This window comes from Lingula anatina, chromosome 9 (assembly GCF_051362555.1).
Source record: "Lingula anatina isolate TDL-2025a chromosome 9, LinAna3.0, whole genome shotgun sequence".
Classification (NCBI taxonomy): domain Eukaryota; kingdom Metazoa; phylum Brachiopoda; class Lingulata; order Lingulida; family Lingulidae; genus Lingula; species Lingula anatina.
In genome coordinates, this window is record NC_141775.1 from 3,109,238 (window position 1) to 3,126,131 (window position 16,894).

General features: G+C 37.3%; 2 protein-coding genes across 2 annotated transcripts; one reads left to right on the forward strand and one right to left on the reverse strand.

Annotated features, from left to right (window-relative positions):
- Positions 1-383: 383 nt before the first annotated feature.
- Positions 384-7,047, reverse strand: LOC106181671 (uncharacterized). Its single transcript, XM_024076798.2, has 15 exons — positions 6,948-7,047; positions 6,308-6,523; positions 5,820-5,954; positions 5,477-5,637; positions 4,387-4,480; positions 3,967-4,190; positions 3,485-3,574; positions 3,137-3,236; positions 2,713-2,861; positions 2,281-2,408; positions 1,980-2,089; positions 1,546-1,650; positions 1,176-1,306; positions 748-839; positions 384-629 (listed from the first exon to the last, which is right to left on the reverse strand). Exons 1-15 carry the CDS (start codon positions 6,978-6,980, stop codon positions 409-411), a joined length of 1,989 nt encoding a protein of 662 aa, XP_023932566.2. The 5' UTR covers positions 6,981-7,047; the 3' UTR covers positions 384-408.
- LOC106174927 (26S proteasome regulatory subunit 7) lies at positions 7,046-12,499 on the forward strand. Its single transcript, XM_013556704.2, has 12 exons — positions 7,046-7,203; positions 7,638-7,675; positions 7,953-8,034; positions 8,313-8,387; positions 8,753-8,909; positions 9,304-9,376; positions 9,679-9,774; positions 10,125-10,289; positions 10,656-10,743; positions 11,035-11,237; positions 11,692-11,788; positions 11,931-12,499. The coding sequence occupies exons 1-12, from the start codon at positions 7,134-7,136 to the stop codon at positions 12,086-12,088; spliced, it is 1,302 nt and encodes a 433-aa protein (XP_013412158.1). The 5' UTR covers positions 7,046-7,133; the 3' UTR covers positions 12,089-12,499.
- Positions 12,500-16,894: the final 4,395 nt, after the last annotated feature.

A 16,894-nucleotide genomic window follows, 5' to 3' on the forward strand; every position in this document is an offset into this window, starting at 1 on the left:
TATTTTTTCTTTTTAATTATCAATACTTGATATTTTATATCAAGCAACAGTATCTGTATTCAGATCTCTTTTCAGCAAGCCAAATAATATTATTACTTAACAAAATATGAGAGTTTGTCTTTCAGAGGAAGATATTTCTCTCAAGAATTTGAAGTTTAAACCCCCTTCAACAACCCCCTCCCCAACCTGCCTGTCTAAATAAGTTTCAGGAAAAACTTGGTCTACCCCTTCCCTTTCCAAACTTGTCTGTCAATAGAAGATATTTCTGGATGAAAATGAAGTCCAAACGCCCCCTTCTCTACCCAACTTGTCTGTCCAAAGTAGACTTATCTAAGAGAAAACACTCCCCTCGCCCCCCCCCCCCCCCCCCCCCCCCACCCCTCAATCCCTCCTTCTCCTATACCCTCCTCAATCTATTCCCTTCTTCAGGTCACTAGAGGACACGGAGGACCCACCAGCGACACTGGCCGATGGTTTGTCCTCCAGTGACCTCAGCGAGGACTTGGAGCCTCTGAGTGAGCCAGAGCCATACTGCTGCGCCTTCTTACTGTCCATCCTCTGGAGCTTCTCAATGGTGGACAGATTCGGGAGGACGGGGAGATCGTCGTCTGCGTTCAGAATTTGTAGTTCTGGAAATGGAATTGTAAAAGATGTGTTTTAACGCAGTATTTAAAAACAAGTAATTGGTGGTGTTACTGGTAATCTGTTTTATTCTATAGATGGCATTACTGGTATTTGTGGCCTCACCTTCATCTGCCATCTCCCACACCTCTCTGTCAGCTGCATTATCTCTGATCTCCTGCAGGACCTCCCCTAGGTTGACAAACTTGGCCTTGGACCTGAAGATGAAGTATATAATACATTTATAGTTACCACATTATAAATCCAGCATTTAAATTAAATGGTTTGCTGGGTACCATATTGTATGATGTAGTCAGCCTGTGATCCTACAGTGAAAACAATGTTTTGTCCATGCAAAGCAATAAATTCACAAGTTTTCAATTCTAATGCTTGGCCTGTAGCTTGCAACTTCAAAGGGGGGGGGGGGGGGTGAGTCTCTTTCTGAAAATGTGGACCTCTTACCATCTTTTTTTTTTAACCCACAAGGATACAAGGACTGTTCCTCTGACAGAATAATATGAAACTTTTCTTTTAGAGAACAAAATTATACTCACTTGAGGACTTTATCTTCCAACATACAGAATATAATCTTGGCCACCACCTTCTGTAAGATTGGGTCTTTAGTTTTGCCATACAATGTAAGAGAGTCTTTCAGGGAGGCCTGGTCTAGAAGCAACTCGCATGTCTGGAATGACCAAAAGTAAATAAATAAATAAATGTAAGCATTAACTTATTAGATAATTCCATTCAAATGTGATGTTAAAGTGCGATGAGATAGATATGCTATCACATTGACTTGAAGAATATGTCAGATGTGCTCTTTTTGAACACATCGACTTAAAGATTGTGATAGGTGAGCTCTCTCAACAATCACATTAACTTAAAGATTGTGTTAGCTGTGCCTCATGATTGTATTGCAGTTACCTCGGCATTTTCAGCAAAGTAGAGCAGTATCTTCCCTGCCAGGAGGTACAGCTTCTCATCCACTGTAGTTCTGGGTAAGCCAAGCAGGATTTCTATCAACTCATGCTGGAAGAGATATAATGAGAAATACCCATCTAATTTTTATCAGTATTCCCATGTGTTTGGTAAAACCAGTGAACCTGGGTATATCAGACCAAAGGTGGGCATTTGAGTCACCTTTCTGCATTTCAGCTTTTCAAGAGTGCTACAAGATTTGATATCTGATCTCCCGTCAGCTTTATGTTGTTATTGTGCAAATTCTGTACCTACATGTAGCTCATAAACACACACTTTACAAAGCTTTAAATTTTTATTTTACATTCTGCAAGAAAGGGCAACCAGAAAAGCATGGCATACAAATAAAAAAGATAATTGATATCTCCCACATGGCTCACCTGTGCACAGATCATGTCTGAGCTCTCTATAGCCAGGAGTTCCAGTGTCTGCAGAGCATATCTCTGTGTCTCTGGGTCAGTACTCCTGCACAGCTCTATCAGGGCTTTTCCTGGAAATAGAAATACCATTACTTCTGCACAGTTTTATCAGGGCTTTTCCTGGAAATAGAAATACCATTACTTCTGCACAGTTTTATCAGGGCTGAGAGAGCGAGAGAGAGAGAGAGGACAGGACTGATCAATGTGTTAAACATGAAGAGAATGAAGCATAAATAAATAAGTGATTCAGTAATCCCAGTACCTGGAGTATTCATGGCTGCCATCTGTCCCCTGATTTCTGTGGTAAAAGCCAGCTCCAGTAATATTCCTGCTACAGTTCTCTGACAGCTTATGGTGCCATCTCTGGCTGCACGGGCCAGGTCTTCTAGGCTTGAATGGAAAATAATAATAATAATATGAAAAGGGGTTTTCATTGGATTTAGATAAGATGATAAAATGGAGAAATTCTTGACTCTGAGGCTTCATAATTAATAATCAATTGACAAAGACTTTTTACTTGTTTTAACAAAATTTATTTACCTTGAGAACTATTCACTTGTGCAACCTGAAAAACCTAAATGCAACTATATTTAAATGTGGTAATAGATTAAAGAAAATACTATAAATGAGTTTGTTTGTAGAATGATATGGCATAGAGAGAGAGGGAGAGAGAGAGAGAGAGAGACAGACTCACCCGTGATCTGACACCACAGCAGTCTTGTTCTCCTCAGAGTCAGACACAATCTGGTAGAGGACCTGTGCTGCTTCCTCCACCAGCCTGGGGTCTGGGGACAGCAGCAGAGTGGACATGTTCTGGACACCTCCTATCTCTACATACCGATCCTGGAATTAACACAAATTAACAGAAACTGATTTAGGACTGACAAAATTAACACAAATGAACAGTCACTTGTTTAGGACAGACAAAATTGATAACTTGGTAAAAAAGCTTAGAATTTACACTGTTTACACGTTGGGAAAACAGATTTTTTAGGGGAGGTAATGCATAATCCACAGTGTGGTCAACTTCAGAGCATAAGAACAACAGCAATCCCTTAATAAAACATAGATATCTGATTTTAATACATGAAGATAATAATAAAGCATGACCCTATTACCTGTATAGCTGGCACAGTAAGCAGTTCTGCCAGAGCCTCCACAGCATGTTCCTGTGTGGCTTCATCTCTGGACAGGGACAGGGTATTCAGGATCTCCAACCTACAATATAATAATAATAATAATAATACTGATAATGATACTGAGATATAGATCATACATCGTTTTTTTATATATTATATGGTTAACAATATTGTCAAAAGCAAAAGTCTCAAAGCTCAAAGTAAATCTGGCTTCACTTGGAACTCAGACATGTAAATATGACACCCAGAAATGCACCAAAAGAATGACACACTTCTACTCTTGCTATAAAAAACACAGTTCTGATTTGACTGTACAGGGACACCTACCCTCCTTCTGCTACGATTCTGAACTTGTTATCATCGCCCGCGGCAGCCAGGGTGGCCAACTCAAAGGCCGCTATCCTTTTCTCCTTCAGTCTGGAAAACAGAGCATGCTTCATTATAACTGATTCCATTCAAACCAGGGAATATAAATCTGTTTGGCAACATGCTACATTATACCGAGAATAGATCAATATTACAGAAGTGCTCATTTTCATTTTCTACATTCTTTTGATTTTAAAATGTAATTTTTTTTTCATAACACTATATCTACAAAAAAAATTATATATATATATATATATATATATATATGTATGTATGTATGTATGTATGTATGTATGTATCAACTTTTATTTAAAAAAAATTGAAGACAAAAATATTCTTCATCATTTAGAATACTCCACACCATAACCACTGCTATAAATTATAAAGCTTTAATAGGCTTCCTCCCAAAACTTAAGGAAACAAAAACGAAAGAAAACACTTACTTTCCCTGTTTAGCAGTCAGCAGAAGTTTTTCAATGTCTCTCGTCTTCACCAGCTCTGCCTCTATGTAGTCTCCCACCTGAACCCTGAAGTTCCAGATCCCCAACACCCACATGATGGCGCTGGAGACAAGAAGAGCCACCGCCTGGCAGCAGTAGTAGATGATGGAGAATATCACAGAGTGACTGCAGTCTCCCACAAACTCAAAGTTGGGGCAGCCATGATTCTGAAAAGGTCAAGGTGAAGGTCAAATAAGGTCACTGGTCCAGGAGTTATGATCTGCTTAAGTTTATCACAGATTACCAATTCGCATTGGTATTTTTATGGAAAAAAATTCCTCTATATGATTAAAATGCAGGTAAGTAATTGAAAAGCCTGTTAGCTTATAAGTTATTTGAGATAAATCATATTTTAATGCTTACACTTATTTTGACTATTTCCAGATAAGCTAGATAGATGGCAGCACCCATGTTCAGCAAAGACAGTACACCATACACAAAACAGAAGACATGTTTGCTGCAAAAATATTCATGAAGATAATAAATATCACAAATTCATGTGGCAAGTAAAAAAATTACATCTTTAAATTCCTAACCGGTCAGGGGGAAATGCACCCTGAGCTTCAGAGATAACTTGACACCTACCTCTTCACTATAGCCTATCTTCATCGTGTCAAGTTACCTCTGACCACATTCGATTGCCCCCGCCGCCCGCCAATCAAATTTAAATCCCGCACTCAATGACTCATTGAACGATCTAGCCAATGAACGCGAACGAGTCAAAGCGCGCTTTGTTCAAATCCGGACCAATCAAAGATAAGGCTGAATATCAGGGACTTGCCGTAACCTGTGGGCAGCACGCAAAATACATCATCCCTCAGTAGATAATGATGCAGGGCCTCAAACTGCTCTGGTTTTAATTTCGATATACTCATATTTTGCAAAGAATCAAGAGATAACTTAACACATTATTTTTCGTAGTCACTCGTAGGAGACGCCATGCTTTCTTTGTGTACGGTTATGCACTCGGAACTACTCGGATGTCTCCGCACTCGACAATAACTTTGTTGTTAGTATGGAGCTTGCGGAATCAGCCGAGGATTACCGATTGACGGTCAACCAATCAGCGTTTTCACCAAACTTTGGTGAAAAATTTTGAAACTTGGATTCGATTGGCTTATATAAACTAGGTCAAACTATTTTCGTCAGAGGTAACTTGACACGATGAAGATAGGCTATAGTGAAGAGGTAGGTGTCAAGTTATCTCTGAAGCTCAGGGTGGGGGAAATGTGACTTTCCAACAGATTTAATAATTATGAAGGGTGTTAATTCTTTAGCAATGAAAAACCACAACTGGTTACTATAATCTCTAAATCATAAAAGGGTTTTAATTATATCACTTCATTATTGTCAACATCTTCTCAAGGGGTAAAAACACCAGTCTAGTAAATAAGATTTTAAACAAACTTTAATTTTTTTTTTTTTTTTTGTTTTTATCCCGGTTATCACTCACTGTGCGTATGCGTACACTCCACCCACAAAGCCACTGGTCCTGGTGTAGGTAGGACATAAGAAGGCAGCATACAGGAAAACCAACCCTGTCCAGAACCCAGAATACCAGTAGGTGGTCAGAAACCCAAGGCAAAACCCCATGAAGTGCAGATACAACAGACCCTGATATATGAATAAAAGACCAAGAAATATTTAAGTGAAAAGAAATGATAATTGAAAATGTTTAAAATGAGGTAACATTAAATAAATTGTCCTCTGGATTTCTGTTCAAATTTTTTTTTTCAGACTTAAACAATATTTCTCTAATTTTTTGCTTCTACTTAACATCTGAACTTCTGCTTTACCTTGAAATCAAAAAGCAGTTTTTCTCTCCTGTCAAACACCCGTATTTCTCTCAGCAATGCCCTCTTAACATCCTCTACCTGACCTTGACCCAAATCCTGGGAATTTCCCACCACTGATCGTATGTCTGGGAATGACTGAGAAAGAAAAATGAAATAATAATAATAACACAAAAGATAAAATAAAAATATAAATATAATATAAATATATATATATATATATATATATATACTTTAAAAAACTGGGGCATATATATTGAGCCAAACAAGAAACTGTAGCAGTATTTAATAAACTTGGAGGAAAAATTTTAATCAGTATGACTTAGATTTTACAGCAAAAAAGGAATAAAACTGATGTAATGTATGGAAATGAATTCTTTAATTAACTGCAATTTATCATTATATTCATTAAAGTAAAAGTTAATTTCTGCTCACTATATAAAATATTGATGGAGGTAATGAAATAGCATTAAAATTTTTATCTGTTCTACCTGATCCAATCTTTTCGAAAGAGGGACCATCTTAATGATGGCATTATCAATGATCTTGTAGTCCTCCACAGTGTAGGCATCTCGCAAATATTCTCCCTTGTAACGCAGACGAAACTGGTGGTCCTCACGGCCCAGCTCATACAGAATGTGCAGCAGGTGGGCACGCACTCGTGCTATTGTGTCATTGGGCTGGGCTAAGACCACAAATGTCTTATGCTGAAAGTGAATTAAATGTCACAAATGATTTGGAAAAGTGGGCAAATTGTGAAAACCATACAGTGTAGTCTCTTAAAATTTAGTCTCAAAATCTAATGGAAACATTTCCTGGGACAGCTAATGCTTTCTATCTGGAATGGTTCTGAATATCAAAATAACCCTTTTAATCATCTGCTTTGAACTGTACCCTTTCCATTCCAAGGCCTGGCTATACTGAAGTTATAATTACAGCTCACTGTTAGTGGATATGGCAACTTACACCGCTGAGCCACACTCGAAAATTCAGACATTTCTCGCCCATTCTAACATAAAGCTAAGACTGAAAATCACATGAAACATAAAAAGCGTGGAAAGGTGTTCATTATTCTAACTCCATGTTTCTAATTTGTATGAAATAGCACCCGATTTACATTAAAATACTCACTGGAAAGGCCCGACTTTCCACATACAACAACATTCTTCTTCCTTGGATTTGTGTCAATACGCAAAGCTTGCTGACGTCATCAGTTTTCGTGTCGAGAAAATACGAGACTTTCCACCATATTGGAAGATTTGACCGGTCGTGGAATCATAACACTTTAATATTTTGGTCGATATACGGAAAACTAAAATGCCAGATCATTTGGGAGCAGACCAGAGAAAGACGAAAGAAGAAGAGAAAGATGAGAAGCCTATCCAATGTGAGTTTTGTCATCGGAAGTTAAACAAATAAGCACTTCAAGGTTGAGCACAAAGCTCATTGCTGAGTCACAGTGACATTGAAATCATGTATATTTATTTATATACCTGTCTGTACTGTTGTAGTTAGATGTAATTGTCTCTGTCCTTGATTGTACCTTATTTGTAAAGGTGTATCAATAAAGAATCTAATGACATTTACTGTGATAAAACTTACCTTGTACTGCTACACAATCTTCATATGATCAGTTATTTAATATGTTTGTCAGTGGCAAAATAAAAGCTTGACACTTGGTAAAAAAATCTAGTCAAGGCAATTGAGTTGGTCTTGATTTACATTATTATTTAAATTTGAAACTGCACGCAAAAATTACTTCTCTTACTGAGACTGAAATTTTGTTTTGGCTTGACTTTTGAGACTTATTTTAATTTTCAGCACTTGATGAGGGAGATATTGCACTGCTGAAGACATATGTAAGTGAAAATGATATTGACAAATAAGTTATTCAACAATGCTTGTAGGACATGACCTTTTTAAACACTATTGAATCCCCAACATCCCCATAAGACTTATAAGTCACTGTGGTGAATAGGTTAAATTTGAAGAAGCACATTCATCATTACATTTAAAGTGCCTTAGTACATGAGGGGCATGCATGTAAATTTTTATTTAATGAATGAAAAGAAAAAAAATACATAAGCCCATGTACAGTCAGATTGTTAACATTTAAAAAAGTACCTTTGTCTTTAGGGAGTTGGTCAATACACAAAGTCTGTGAAAGCATGTGAAGATGACATTCAGAACATACTTAAGAGGGTAAATGAACTAGTAGGTAAGTAAAGGGAATTTTCAAATAGAAGTTTTGGTATTGTTATTAAGTGATCCATAGTCCAATCATTACAGGTTACTCTTGGACATTGACTATCTAGAATAACAAATATCAGTGTAATAATTTGTTTTCATATAAAGTAAATTATGTTAAGAAGAGTATGTCTTGAATGAAAACACTATATAAAAATATATTTTTTAAAATTTATTTTATTTTTATGATGTTTTTCTAGATTTGAACATTAACAAATTACAAAGCTTTTTCCCCTATCATTTCCCCAGGTATAAAAGAATCTGACACAGGTCTGGCACCACCAGCTTTATGGGACTTGGCAGCTGACAAACAGACATTACAAAGTATGGAAACTGACTTTTTTTTTTTCTTTTTTTTTTTTTTTTTTTTTTTAAGGACAAATTTAGTAAAAATGCTTTAAAAAGAATAGTTCATATGATGTTTAAAATTTTTGCTGTTTTAAAAGTTGAAAATTCATTGAATGTCACAAAAAAATTAAGAATTATTTTTCTGTGTGAATTGAAGTAATTGGCATAAGCCAATGAATCTCCCTCTTTTTTCCTCTGAGCACTCTTCAAGTTGTCCTTTTGAAATTTGGCAATCTTTAACTCATATGAAGAATATAATGAAATTATTATAGCCTTTGCTTTGTGCTAACTCCTGTATTTTCTCTAAATACACTTTAATTTTCTCTTTTCATTCATCCCAGGTGAACAGCCCCTCCAAGTTGCCCGATGCACAAAGATCATCAATGCAGATTCTGAGGAACCGAGATACATTATCAATGTCAAACAGTTTGCCAAATTTGTGGTGGACCTGGGGGACCAGGTGGCCCCAACAGATATCGAGGAAGGGATGAGGGTGGGGTAAGTTTGTGTTAGCCTTGCACCCCCCCCCCCCTCCCCCAACAAATCTTTCTTCCTCTATCATTTTGTTTCTTCTTTTTACTTTAAAAGTGATGATAGCTAGGTTAGATTTCTGTGTTTGGGGAGAGGGATGAAACAACAGTTCCCTCATAATTCACAAAATTAAAAATGTTGAAAATGTAAAGATTTTAAAATAAAAACGAATACATGTCCTTTTATAGCTGCTTTTTTTTTTTTTTTTTTTTTTTTTTTTTTTTTTTTTTTTTTTTTTTTCCAAGTTTTTGGACACTGTTGACATTTTTGCAGTGATGTGATTGGATTGTTTTTTTCCTATGGTAAACCTGACCTTTGGAATTTATTTATTTATGTAATATATATTTATTTTATTTTTCAGAGTTGACAGAAACAAGTATCAAATTCACATTCCTCTGCCACCCAAAATTGATCCCAGTGTCACAATGATGCAGGTGGGTTCCATTGGGTTCCAGTTGATAAAAATCAATAAGAAATAATTAAATAAATAATTTATTTAAAAAAACCCTGACCGTGATCCAAAGGTTTGTTATAATTTTTTCACAAAAAGAAAATGGACAGTTACTTCATTTAGATGCAATGTCTATCTTATTTTTTTGTATTTGTCAATTGATTTATTTGCATTTATTTTATAATCTCAAAAATGTTCAGTCTGCTTTTCAGCAACCAACTAAACATGTATCAGTCATAGGTGCCCATTATTTAAACTTTAATTATGTTTCTTTGTGTGTGTTAGGTTGAAGAGAAGCCAGATGTCACTTACAGTGATGTAGGGGGATGTAAAGAACAGATAGAAAAGCTGAGGGAAGTGGTAGAAACCCCATTATTACATGTAAGTCATGAAATCTGTGCACCTTGGGCAGATGTGGCATTCAACACTATAATTTGCAGTTTTGCTGGAAGCATTCTTGCGATTGATGGTTTTTACGCTATACTATTATAAGTAACTGGGCTGAGCAACACTTTGAAAAAAAAATCAATTCTCTTTTTGTCAGATTTCCATTTTATAAGTTAAAAGAGAAGTTTAAAAAAATGTTTGATTCAGTTTATGATCAAGTAGAGAAAATTGAAGATTCAGAAGAAATTTCTAGATGTACATCTTTTTGCTAAATCAATCAATAAATATAATTCATTGTTGTGCCCGGTATTGTTTTTCATTCCTCCAAATTTTTCTGCCAATAGCCTGAGAGGTTTGTCAACCTTGGTATAGATCCCCCCAAGGGTGTGTTGCTGTTTGGCCCCCCGGGGACGGGGAAGACACTGTGTGCCAGGGCAGTGGCCAACAGGACAGACGCCTGCTTTATTAGAGTGATAGGATCTGAGCTGGTACAGAAGTATGTAGGAGAGGTGGGTGATATGGGGCAGCTTGAGAGGGAGAAAAACTATATGCATCATTTTTTTTAGTGGAGACCCTCGAGTGTACAGAACAGAACTTACACCAGTAATGTTCTTATTAGTATGTGGTATTAAGTAAGATTTGCAGACGTTGTAGAATAAAGCCAGAGGCTGTGAATTTCAACGTATTTCAATACTGATACATGCACTGCTTTATGTGAAAATATTTTAGTCAGAATCTCTATACAGACTTTAGTGTGTATGTGATATACTGATACACTGTGTTCATCATACTGGGATATGTTCCATTCTATTCTGTACCCCAGTTTAAGCCAACTGATACCACAGTGCTGAACTCTTTGTCTTGTCTGTCCTCAGGGCGCCAGGATGGTGAGGGAACTGTTTGAAATGGCCAGAACCAAGAAAGCCTGTATAATATTCTTTGATGAGATTGATGCCATTGGAGGTGAGTTCATATGTTGAAAAATTAATTATTGAGATGTTCAATAATTGCATCTGTTTGTTCATTGTTCAACATTTCAACTTCCATGTAGAAATTTTGATAAAGGAGCAGCGACCTTGACTTTATAACGATCTTTCACCTTCTGGATGCCAGGTTTGATGATGCAGTAGTGTCCTTGACCTCATTAGTTTTTCCTTGGCCTCTTAACGTCTTCAGGTGTCAAGTATAATAAAGGTGCAGTGACCTTGACCTTATCACTTGACCTTGACCCCATATTTGTCTATTTCCTTTCAGGTGCCAGGTTTGATGACGGCGCAGGTGGAGATAATGAGGTTCAGAGAACTATGTTAGAGTTAATCAACCAGCTGGATGGCTTTGATCCCCGGGGTAACATCAAGGTGCTCATGGCCACCAACAGGCCAGACACACTGGACCCTGCGCTGGTCAGGCCAGGGAGGCTGGACAGGAAGGTGGAGTTTGGACTGCCGGATCTGGAGGTAGGGGGCGTGAGGGGGAGGGGACTGCCAAATTTGGTGTGTGTGTGTGGGGGGGGGGGGGGTAGACTGTTGGGGAGTGTGACGGGTATGGCATGAAATGGTGATATGGAGAGGAATAGAATATGACACTTAAGTTTGAAGGAAAGAAGGGGCTGAAAATGTTTTGTAGGGAGGGAGAGGGGTAGAGTCGATGCTGTATCTTTTGTTGATGAGGAATTCATGTGGGATTTTGGAAATAAATTAAGAGAAAAGATCTTGGTGTGTTATAAGGTGAGGGGGATGGTTTGGATAGACGCTGGAACCTCTAATTCTCTTTCTTAGTTTAAAAAAAGTAGATGAATCAAAACTTTTTTTTTTTTTAATTATGATTGTTTCATTGCCTGAAGTGCACCTGATCTATACCTATTATATGAATTCTCAGAAAGTTGTTTCATTTATTTATTTATTTTACCAGGGGCGAACAGGTATCTTCAAGATTCATGCCAGGTCCATGAGTGTAGAGAAAGACATCAGATTTGAACTGTTAGCGAGGTTATGTCCCAACAGCACAGGTAGGAAATTATGTCCATTAAGGACCGTTAAGAAATCATGCACTTTAATTCCACAGGATCTTTCACTGATTTCAATTAAGAAAGCTTTTTACTGTTTCAATTCCATAAAGATCCACCGTTAAAATGTTCATATTTCCTCCAGGTGCCGAGATCCGCAGTGTGTGTACAGAGGCAGGAATGTTTGCCATCAGGGCCAGGAGAAAGATGGCCACAGAGAAAGACTTTTTAGAGGCAGTGAACAAAGTCATCAAAGCATATGCCAAGTTTAGTGCTACGCCACGCTACATGACATATAATTAAGTTAAAGGAGATATGACGTCTGTGTGTGCGTGTAATGTTAAAATATCCACCTGAGACAGTAAGTTCAAGGTCATGCTGTAGAAGGTGTTGTTTTGATGCTGTTTCACATTGCCGAACTAGGCACTTTCTCAATATCTTCGAGCAAAAAAGGTTGCAACTTTGCGTCCATAGGACAGACAAGAATTGCCTGAGAAGATGTGCTTTAAAATCGTGGTCAGTATTGTGACCAAGTCGGCCATCACATGGTCGAAAAGTGAAGCAAAGATAAATATTAAATGTGTCAACAGGCTGGGATACCGTTTATTTGCCAAGCGACATAAAAATAACATGGAAATATGCAGCTGGAAATATGCGGCACACCGTCATTTAATACCAGCTGTGCTAATGTGAAAATAAAGATGTTTAATGTTATGTTGTTGTTAACTGTTAAAGACAGACAACTTCTTATCAGACTGTTACTTTAAAATCATACACTCATTTCAATATAAATGGATGTGAAACCTCATAAACCCAGTTACATATATATAACACGCGAGGCACGGCCCACAAAATGTCTGTACTCCAACAGCCGCTGTCTTATGTGATAAAGATCTAACAGTCCAGCATTTTCTGTTGTTATAATTTCTTTCCGTACCAATTTTTGATACGAAATGATTCAATCTCACAACAGATCGTATATACTGACTTGAAGTGGAAGTAATAAAACACCTGCAAGTTGTAATAGAGATTCGACTAAGAGTATCAGTTACGATGAGAGTTGTGCCAGCACTTTGTTTAAACTCAATTATGATATTTAACAACATGATCTTACCTATACTTCCCGATGTTGCTCTAGTTTTCCACCAAATCCCATTAATGTATACCTGCATTTTGCAACGCAATATGGGATTAATAACTGGATAAAGAAAAACAATACTTAAGCATAGTACACTGTTTGACAGAAGGATACCAGTTCAGCACAGCGGTAAGTAGGCACAGGTGTTAAGATCTATTTAAGCCTTAAAGTTTAATCCGTATTTTGTTTATTTCTTCAAGATATCGTATTTGAATGCTTGTTTGTATTACCGATCGAATACATTCACAGAAAAGTGGGTGCTGGCGCAAAACCCAAAATGCATCAATTCGAATGAGACATCTCCCTCTTCTTAAGCATTTTTTATTAAGAGTATCTAAAGTATATATTTGAAAGAAGGGAACATTTTCTTTGACCAATAACGGTAACCTACAGTTGTTGCCAAAAAGGATCCAAACTTTGCCTTAATGGCAGTTCGTAAGAACAGACCAGAGTGAATGTGCCTCAATGTTGTGGTCAGTATTCTGGGCATATTAGCTGTCATGTAGTCGAAGTGTGTGTGTGTGTGTGTGTGTGTGCGTGTGTTTACATGTGTGTGTGCAGTGAGCAAAGACATGTTGGATGTGCCAACAGGCTGGGGTAGCCTGTTTATTTGTCGCGTTGCATCTATATAACAGATGTCATTATGCAGCTAGAAACATAATTTAATACCGGATATGTTCACTATGAAAATAAAACTTTGTTCAATACTATGTCTCCGTTATTGAAATGTTTCCAAAAGCTCACCAAACCTACCACCCCACCAACCACAACAACGTATGAAAAAGAGGTCAATGCACTGAGTTTGTCCTAAACAACAAAAATCAAAAGGAAGAATCGGGTCGTGTCCAGTTTTGATGTTGGCCCGGATTTCAGAACCAAGGCTTTTCTCCGTGGCATCTCAAAATTAGTTAATCTAAGGAAGACTTTGTGATACGCTCGAAATGGGCATGGGACTCATTCCAGTCAAAACGATCGGTCTATATGCAGGTCGATTCAACTCTGTGGAGACTCTCGCTGAATGCATTCAGTTTTAGAGATTAACACGTCCCCTTTAGCTTCAGCCGTACTCGTGTAATCACCAGTTATTCTGCATTCTACTCTATGCTAGGAGGCCTTTCATTCATAAAGCTGATGGCGCTTGGCTTCAGTTTTTGATCGATCTACATAGACCAACATCGGCTTTGGTAATGAGCCTGAATTTTACCTGATTACCTTGAAAATGAACTGGTGATGATTATTTTTCGAAAATTGTAGGATAGGATTATCTGGCTGAATGCATCCACGATGGGATTTCTCGTGAGAGAATACATTGTTGCTGTCATATTCGTTCTACAATGGCAGACGCGTCTGGAAAAAATAGAACGGCGCTGTCTACCTGATACATGTTTTTATAGGTTCAAACTTGGAAGGACAGGTACGTTGCGCCATCTTTATAAATGTACCACGTTTATCACGCCATCTGTAGACTTTACACATTTCACTAAGGAATTGTTCAATTTACAAAGTGCAAAATGTCTCAATGCTCTTTGCCTTATATAGTGATTACAATACGAAATAAAATAAAGAAATTGCTTTTATAATTGTACCTTTTTTTATAGTAATCTCACTGTCTGTGAAGTTGAAAATTCAATATGTGGCTGATACATGATTCTTGGCCAGTGACCTAGATAATCATATCACGTGAATGCCTTTAACATACATGTACTATAATACTATATGGACATTGGTTGGTACATACATTACGATTTCTTTGGTGTCAATGCAACTGCAGGAGAGGCGCGAAACACTAGGATCGTGTTTTTGAATAGTCTTGCCCAAGTAGCACACTATCTTTATTCTTATCATTTCAGCGCAGTCCTTGAATGGAGCGACTGCATTGAGTGCTATTTGGTTGGTGTGCGATAGATCATTCCCGGCGCTCCATACTATAAAACTTAAAGCCGACCCTCGGAAATCCGTTCAGTGGATTGATTTCCAGACTTGTGATCCCATCAGTGAGGGGTATCCGATTGGTTCCCGTACGAAGACTATGCACTACCCGGGACCCCCTGAAGGCGCAGTGGTTACCGACCTCCAGTTTATGTGTTCTGACGGCACACTGCTCGAGGCTCAAGATGCATATAAAGCAATTGGTGCCTGGGGCAACTGGGAATATTGTCCTCCAAATTGCCATATCTGTGGAATGGAGACTGAAACGTGGACTTTCTCTGACCTCAGTCTCACTACTTTTACCAGTGTTGCTGCCAGGTGCTGCCCGAACTTATTCCTCCGACACGAGTGCATAATATATTATAATGACCATATTTCACAGACTACAGACTGTAGCCGGTTAGTAGGTGATTCAAGGTGAATGGTAGTTGCTAATCAGATTGTACGTAAATTTCAAATTTTAAAACGTTTTTTTTTTCAGTGGGTTTGTAAGGAATCACAGTATCTACCCTTTTTCTTGTACAGATTTGACATTAATGGATTTTGTTTCAAAACGATTTCCATTCAATGCTTTTTATTATCAATGACGTAAAATGGAGTACTCAAGTGGATCACATATATAAAAAAGCATGTGCAAAACTCTATTTCCTCTGTCAACTGAAGCGAGCCAAGCTCAGCCCTGCTGACTTAATTCAAGTTTACCAAAGTATTGTGGGCTCAATTCTAGAATATGCCTACCATGTGTGGCATTCAGGACTAACTACAGAGCCATGCAAACTTTCAGAGTGTCCAAAGTCGTGCTTTGAAGATTATCTTCCCTGACCTACACTATGATGAAGCCCTGAACCTGGCAAATATGTGTACTTTAGACAAACGAAGGGAAGATCTGTGCAAAACTTTCTTTTACAAAATAGCTAAACCCTCTGACAAACTGAATCACATTTAAACTGAGCAATCCAATCGTCTTTTAAGAACAAAAAATAGATACAAAGTGCCAAAATTTAAACCGATTGATTCCGATGTTTTTTTATGCCATATGCACTTTTACATTTCCAATAGCTAAATGTTGTCTTTTGTCCTAAGAACAGTGATTTTTAAGTTCAAGTAGCAGTCTTTAAACTCGGGTTCACTCAAACATATAACATTTTATTATCATTATAATGTTCTTAACATTCTATGTACAACTTCAACCCACTGGGTTGCAATCTTAATAAATTCACTTTGGCTCAAATTCACTGCTACACCACACTACTTTACATATGATTAAGCTCATGGTGGTGTGTGAAAATCCTGTTGTAACAAGCGAAAGGGCAAGTTAATAATAATAATAATAATAATAATTTATTTTTCTATGGCGCATTCCATTAAAAATCTCAATGCGCCTTACAACATTCACTTAAAAGAGCTAAATAACACAATACTAGTATAAGAACACATTACAATTTTAAAGGACTAAGAACTAATTTAAAGAACCAATTTTTTTCATATTCTAAAATGATAAGAAAGTGACACCATTTAAAATTAATCATAAAATTACAGTACACCTTATTAAAAACTAAAATTAACTATATGATAGTTACTGATAGGCTATTCTAAAAATATGAGTCTTCAAAAGCTTTTTTAAAGTATCTATGTCACCTGCTGCTCGTATTTCAGAGGGTAAGGTGTTCCAAACTTTGGGTGCATATATCATAAATGCCCTTTCACCGTAAAATTTACCAGCTTTTTTCTCAAAGACACTGTGTTCTAAAAGTAAATGACTAAAAGTTGAAGACCTGGTAACTCTTCCATGCTGATGTTGCTTCATAAGTTCTGAGATATAAAGTGGTTTATTCTCAGTGACTTCTTTAAAAATGATACATAAAATTTTAAATAAAATTCTCTCTCTTACTGGAAGCCAGTGAAGTTCCATCAAAACAGGTGTTATATGCTCTCGGCTGTTCCATCCCATTTTAGTTACCAGCCTAGCTGCAGAATTTTGAATTAATTGAAGTTTGTTCAGATGATTTTTGCCTAAACCATATAAGAGACTGTTGCAATAA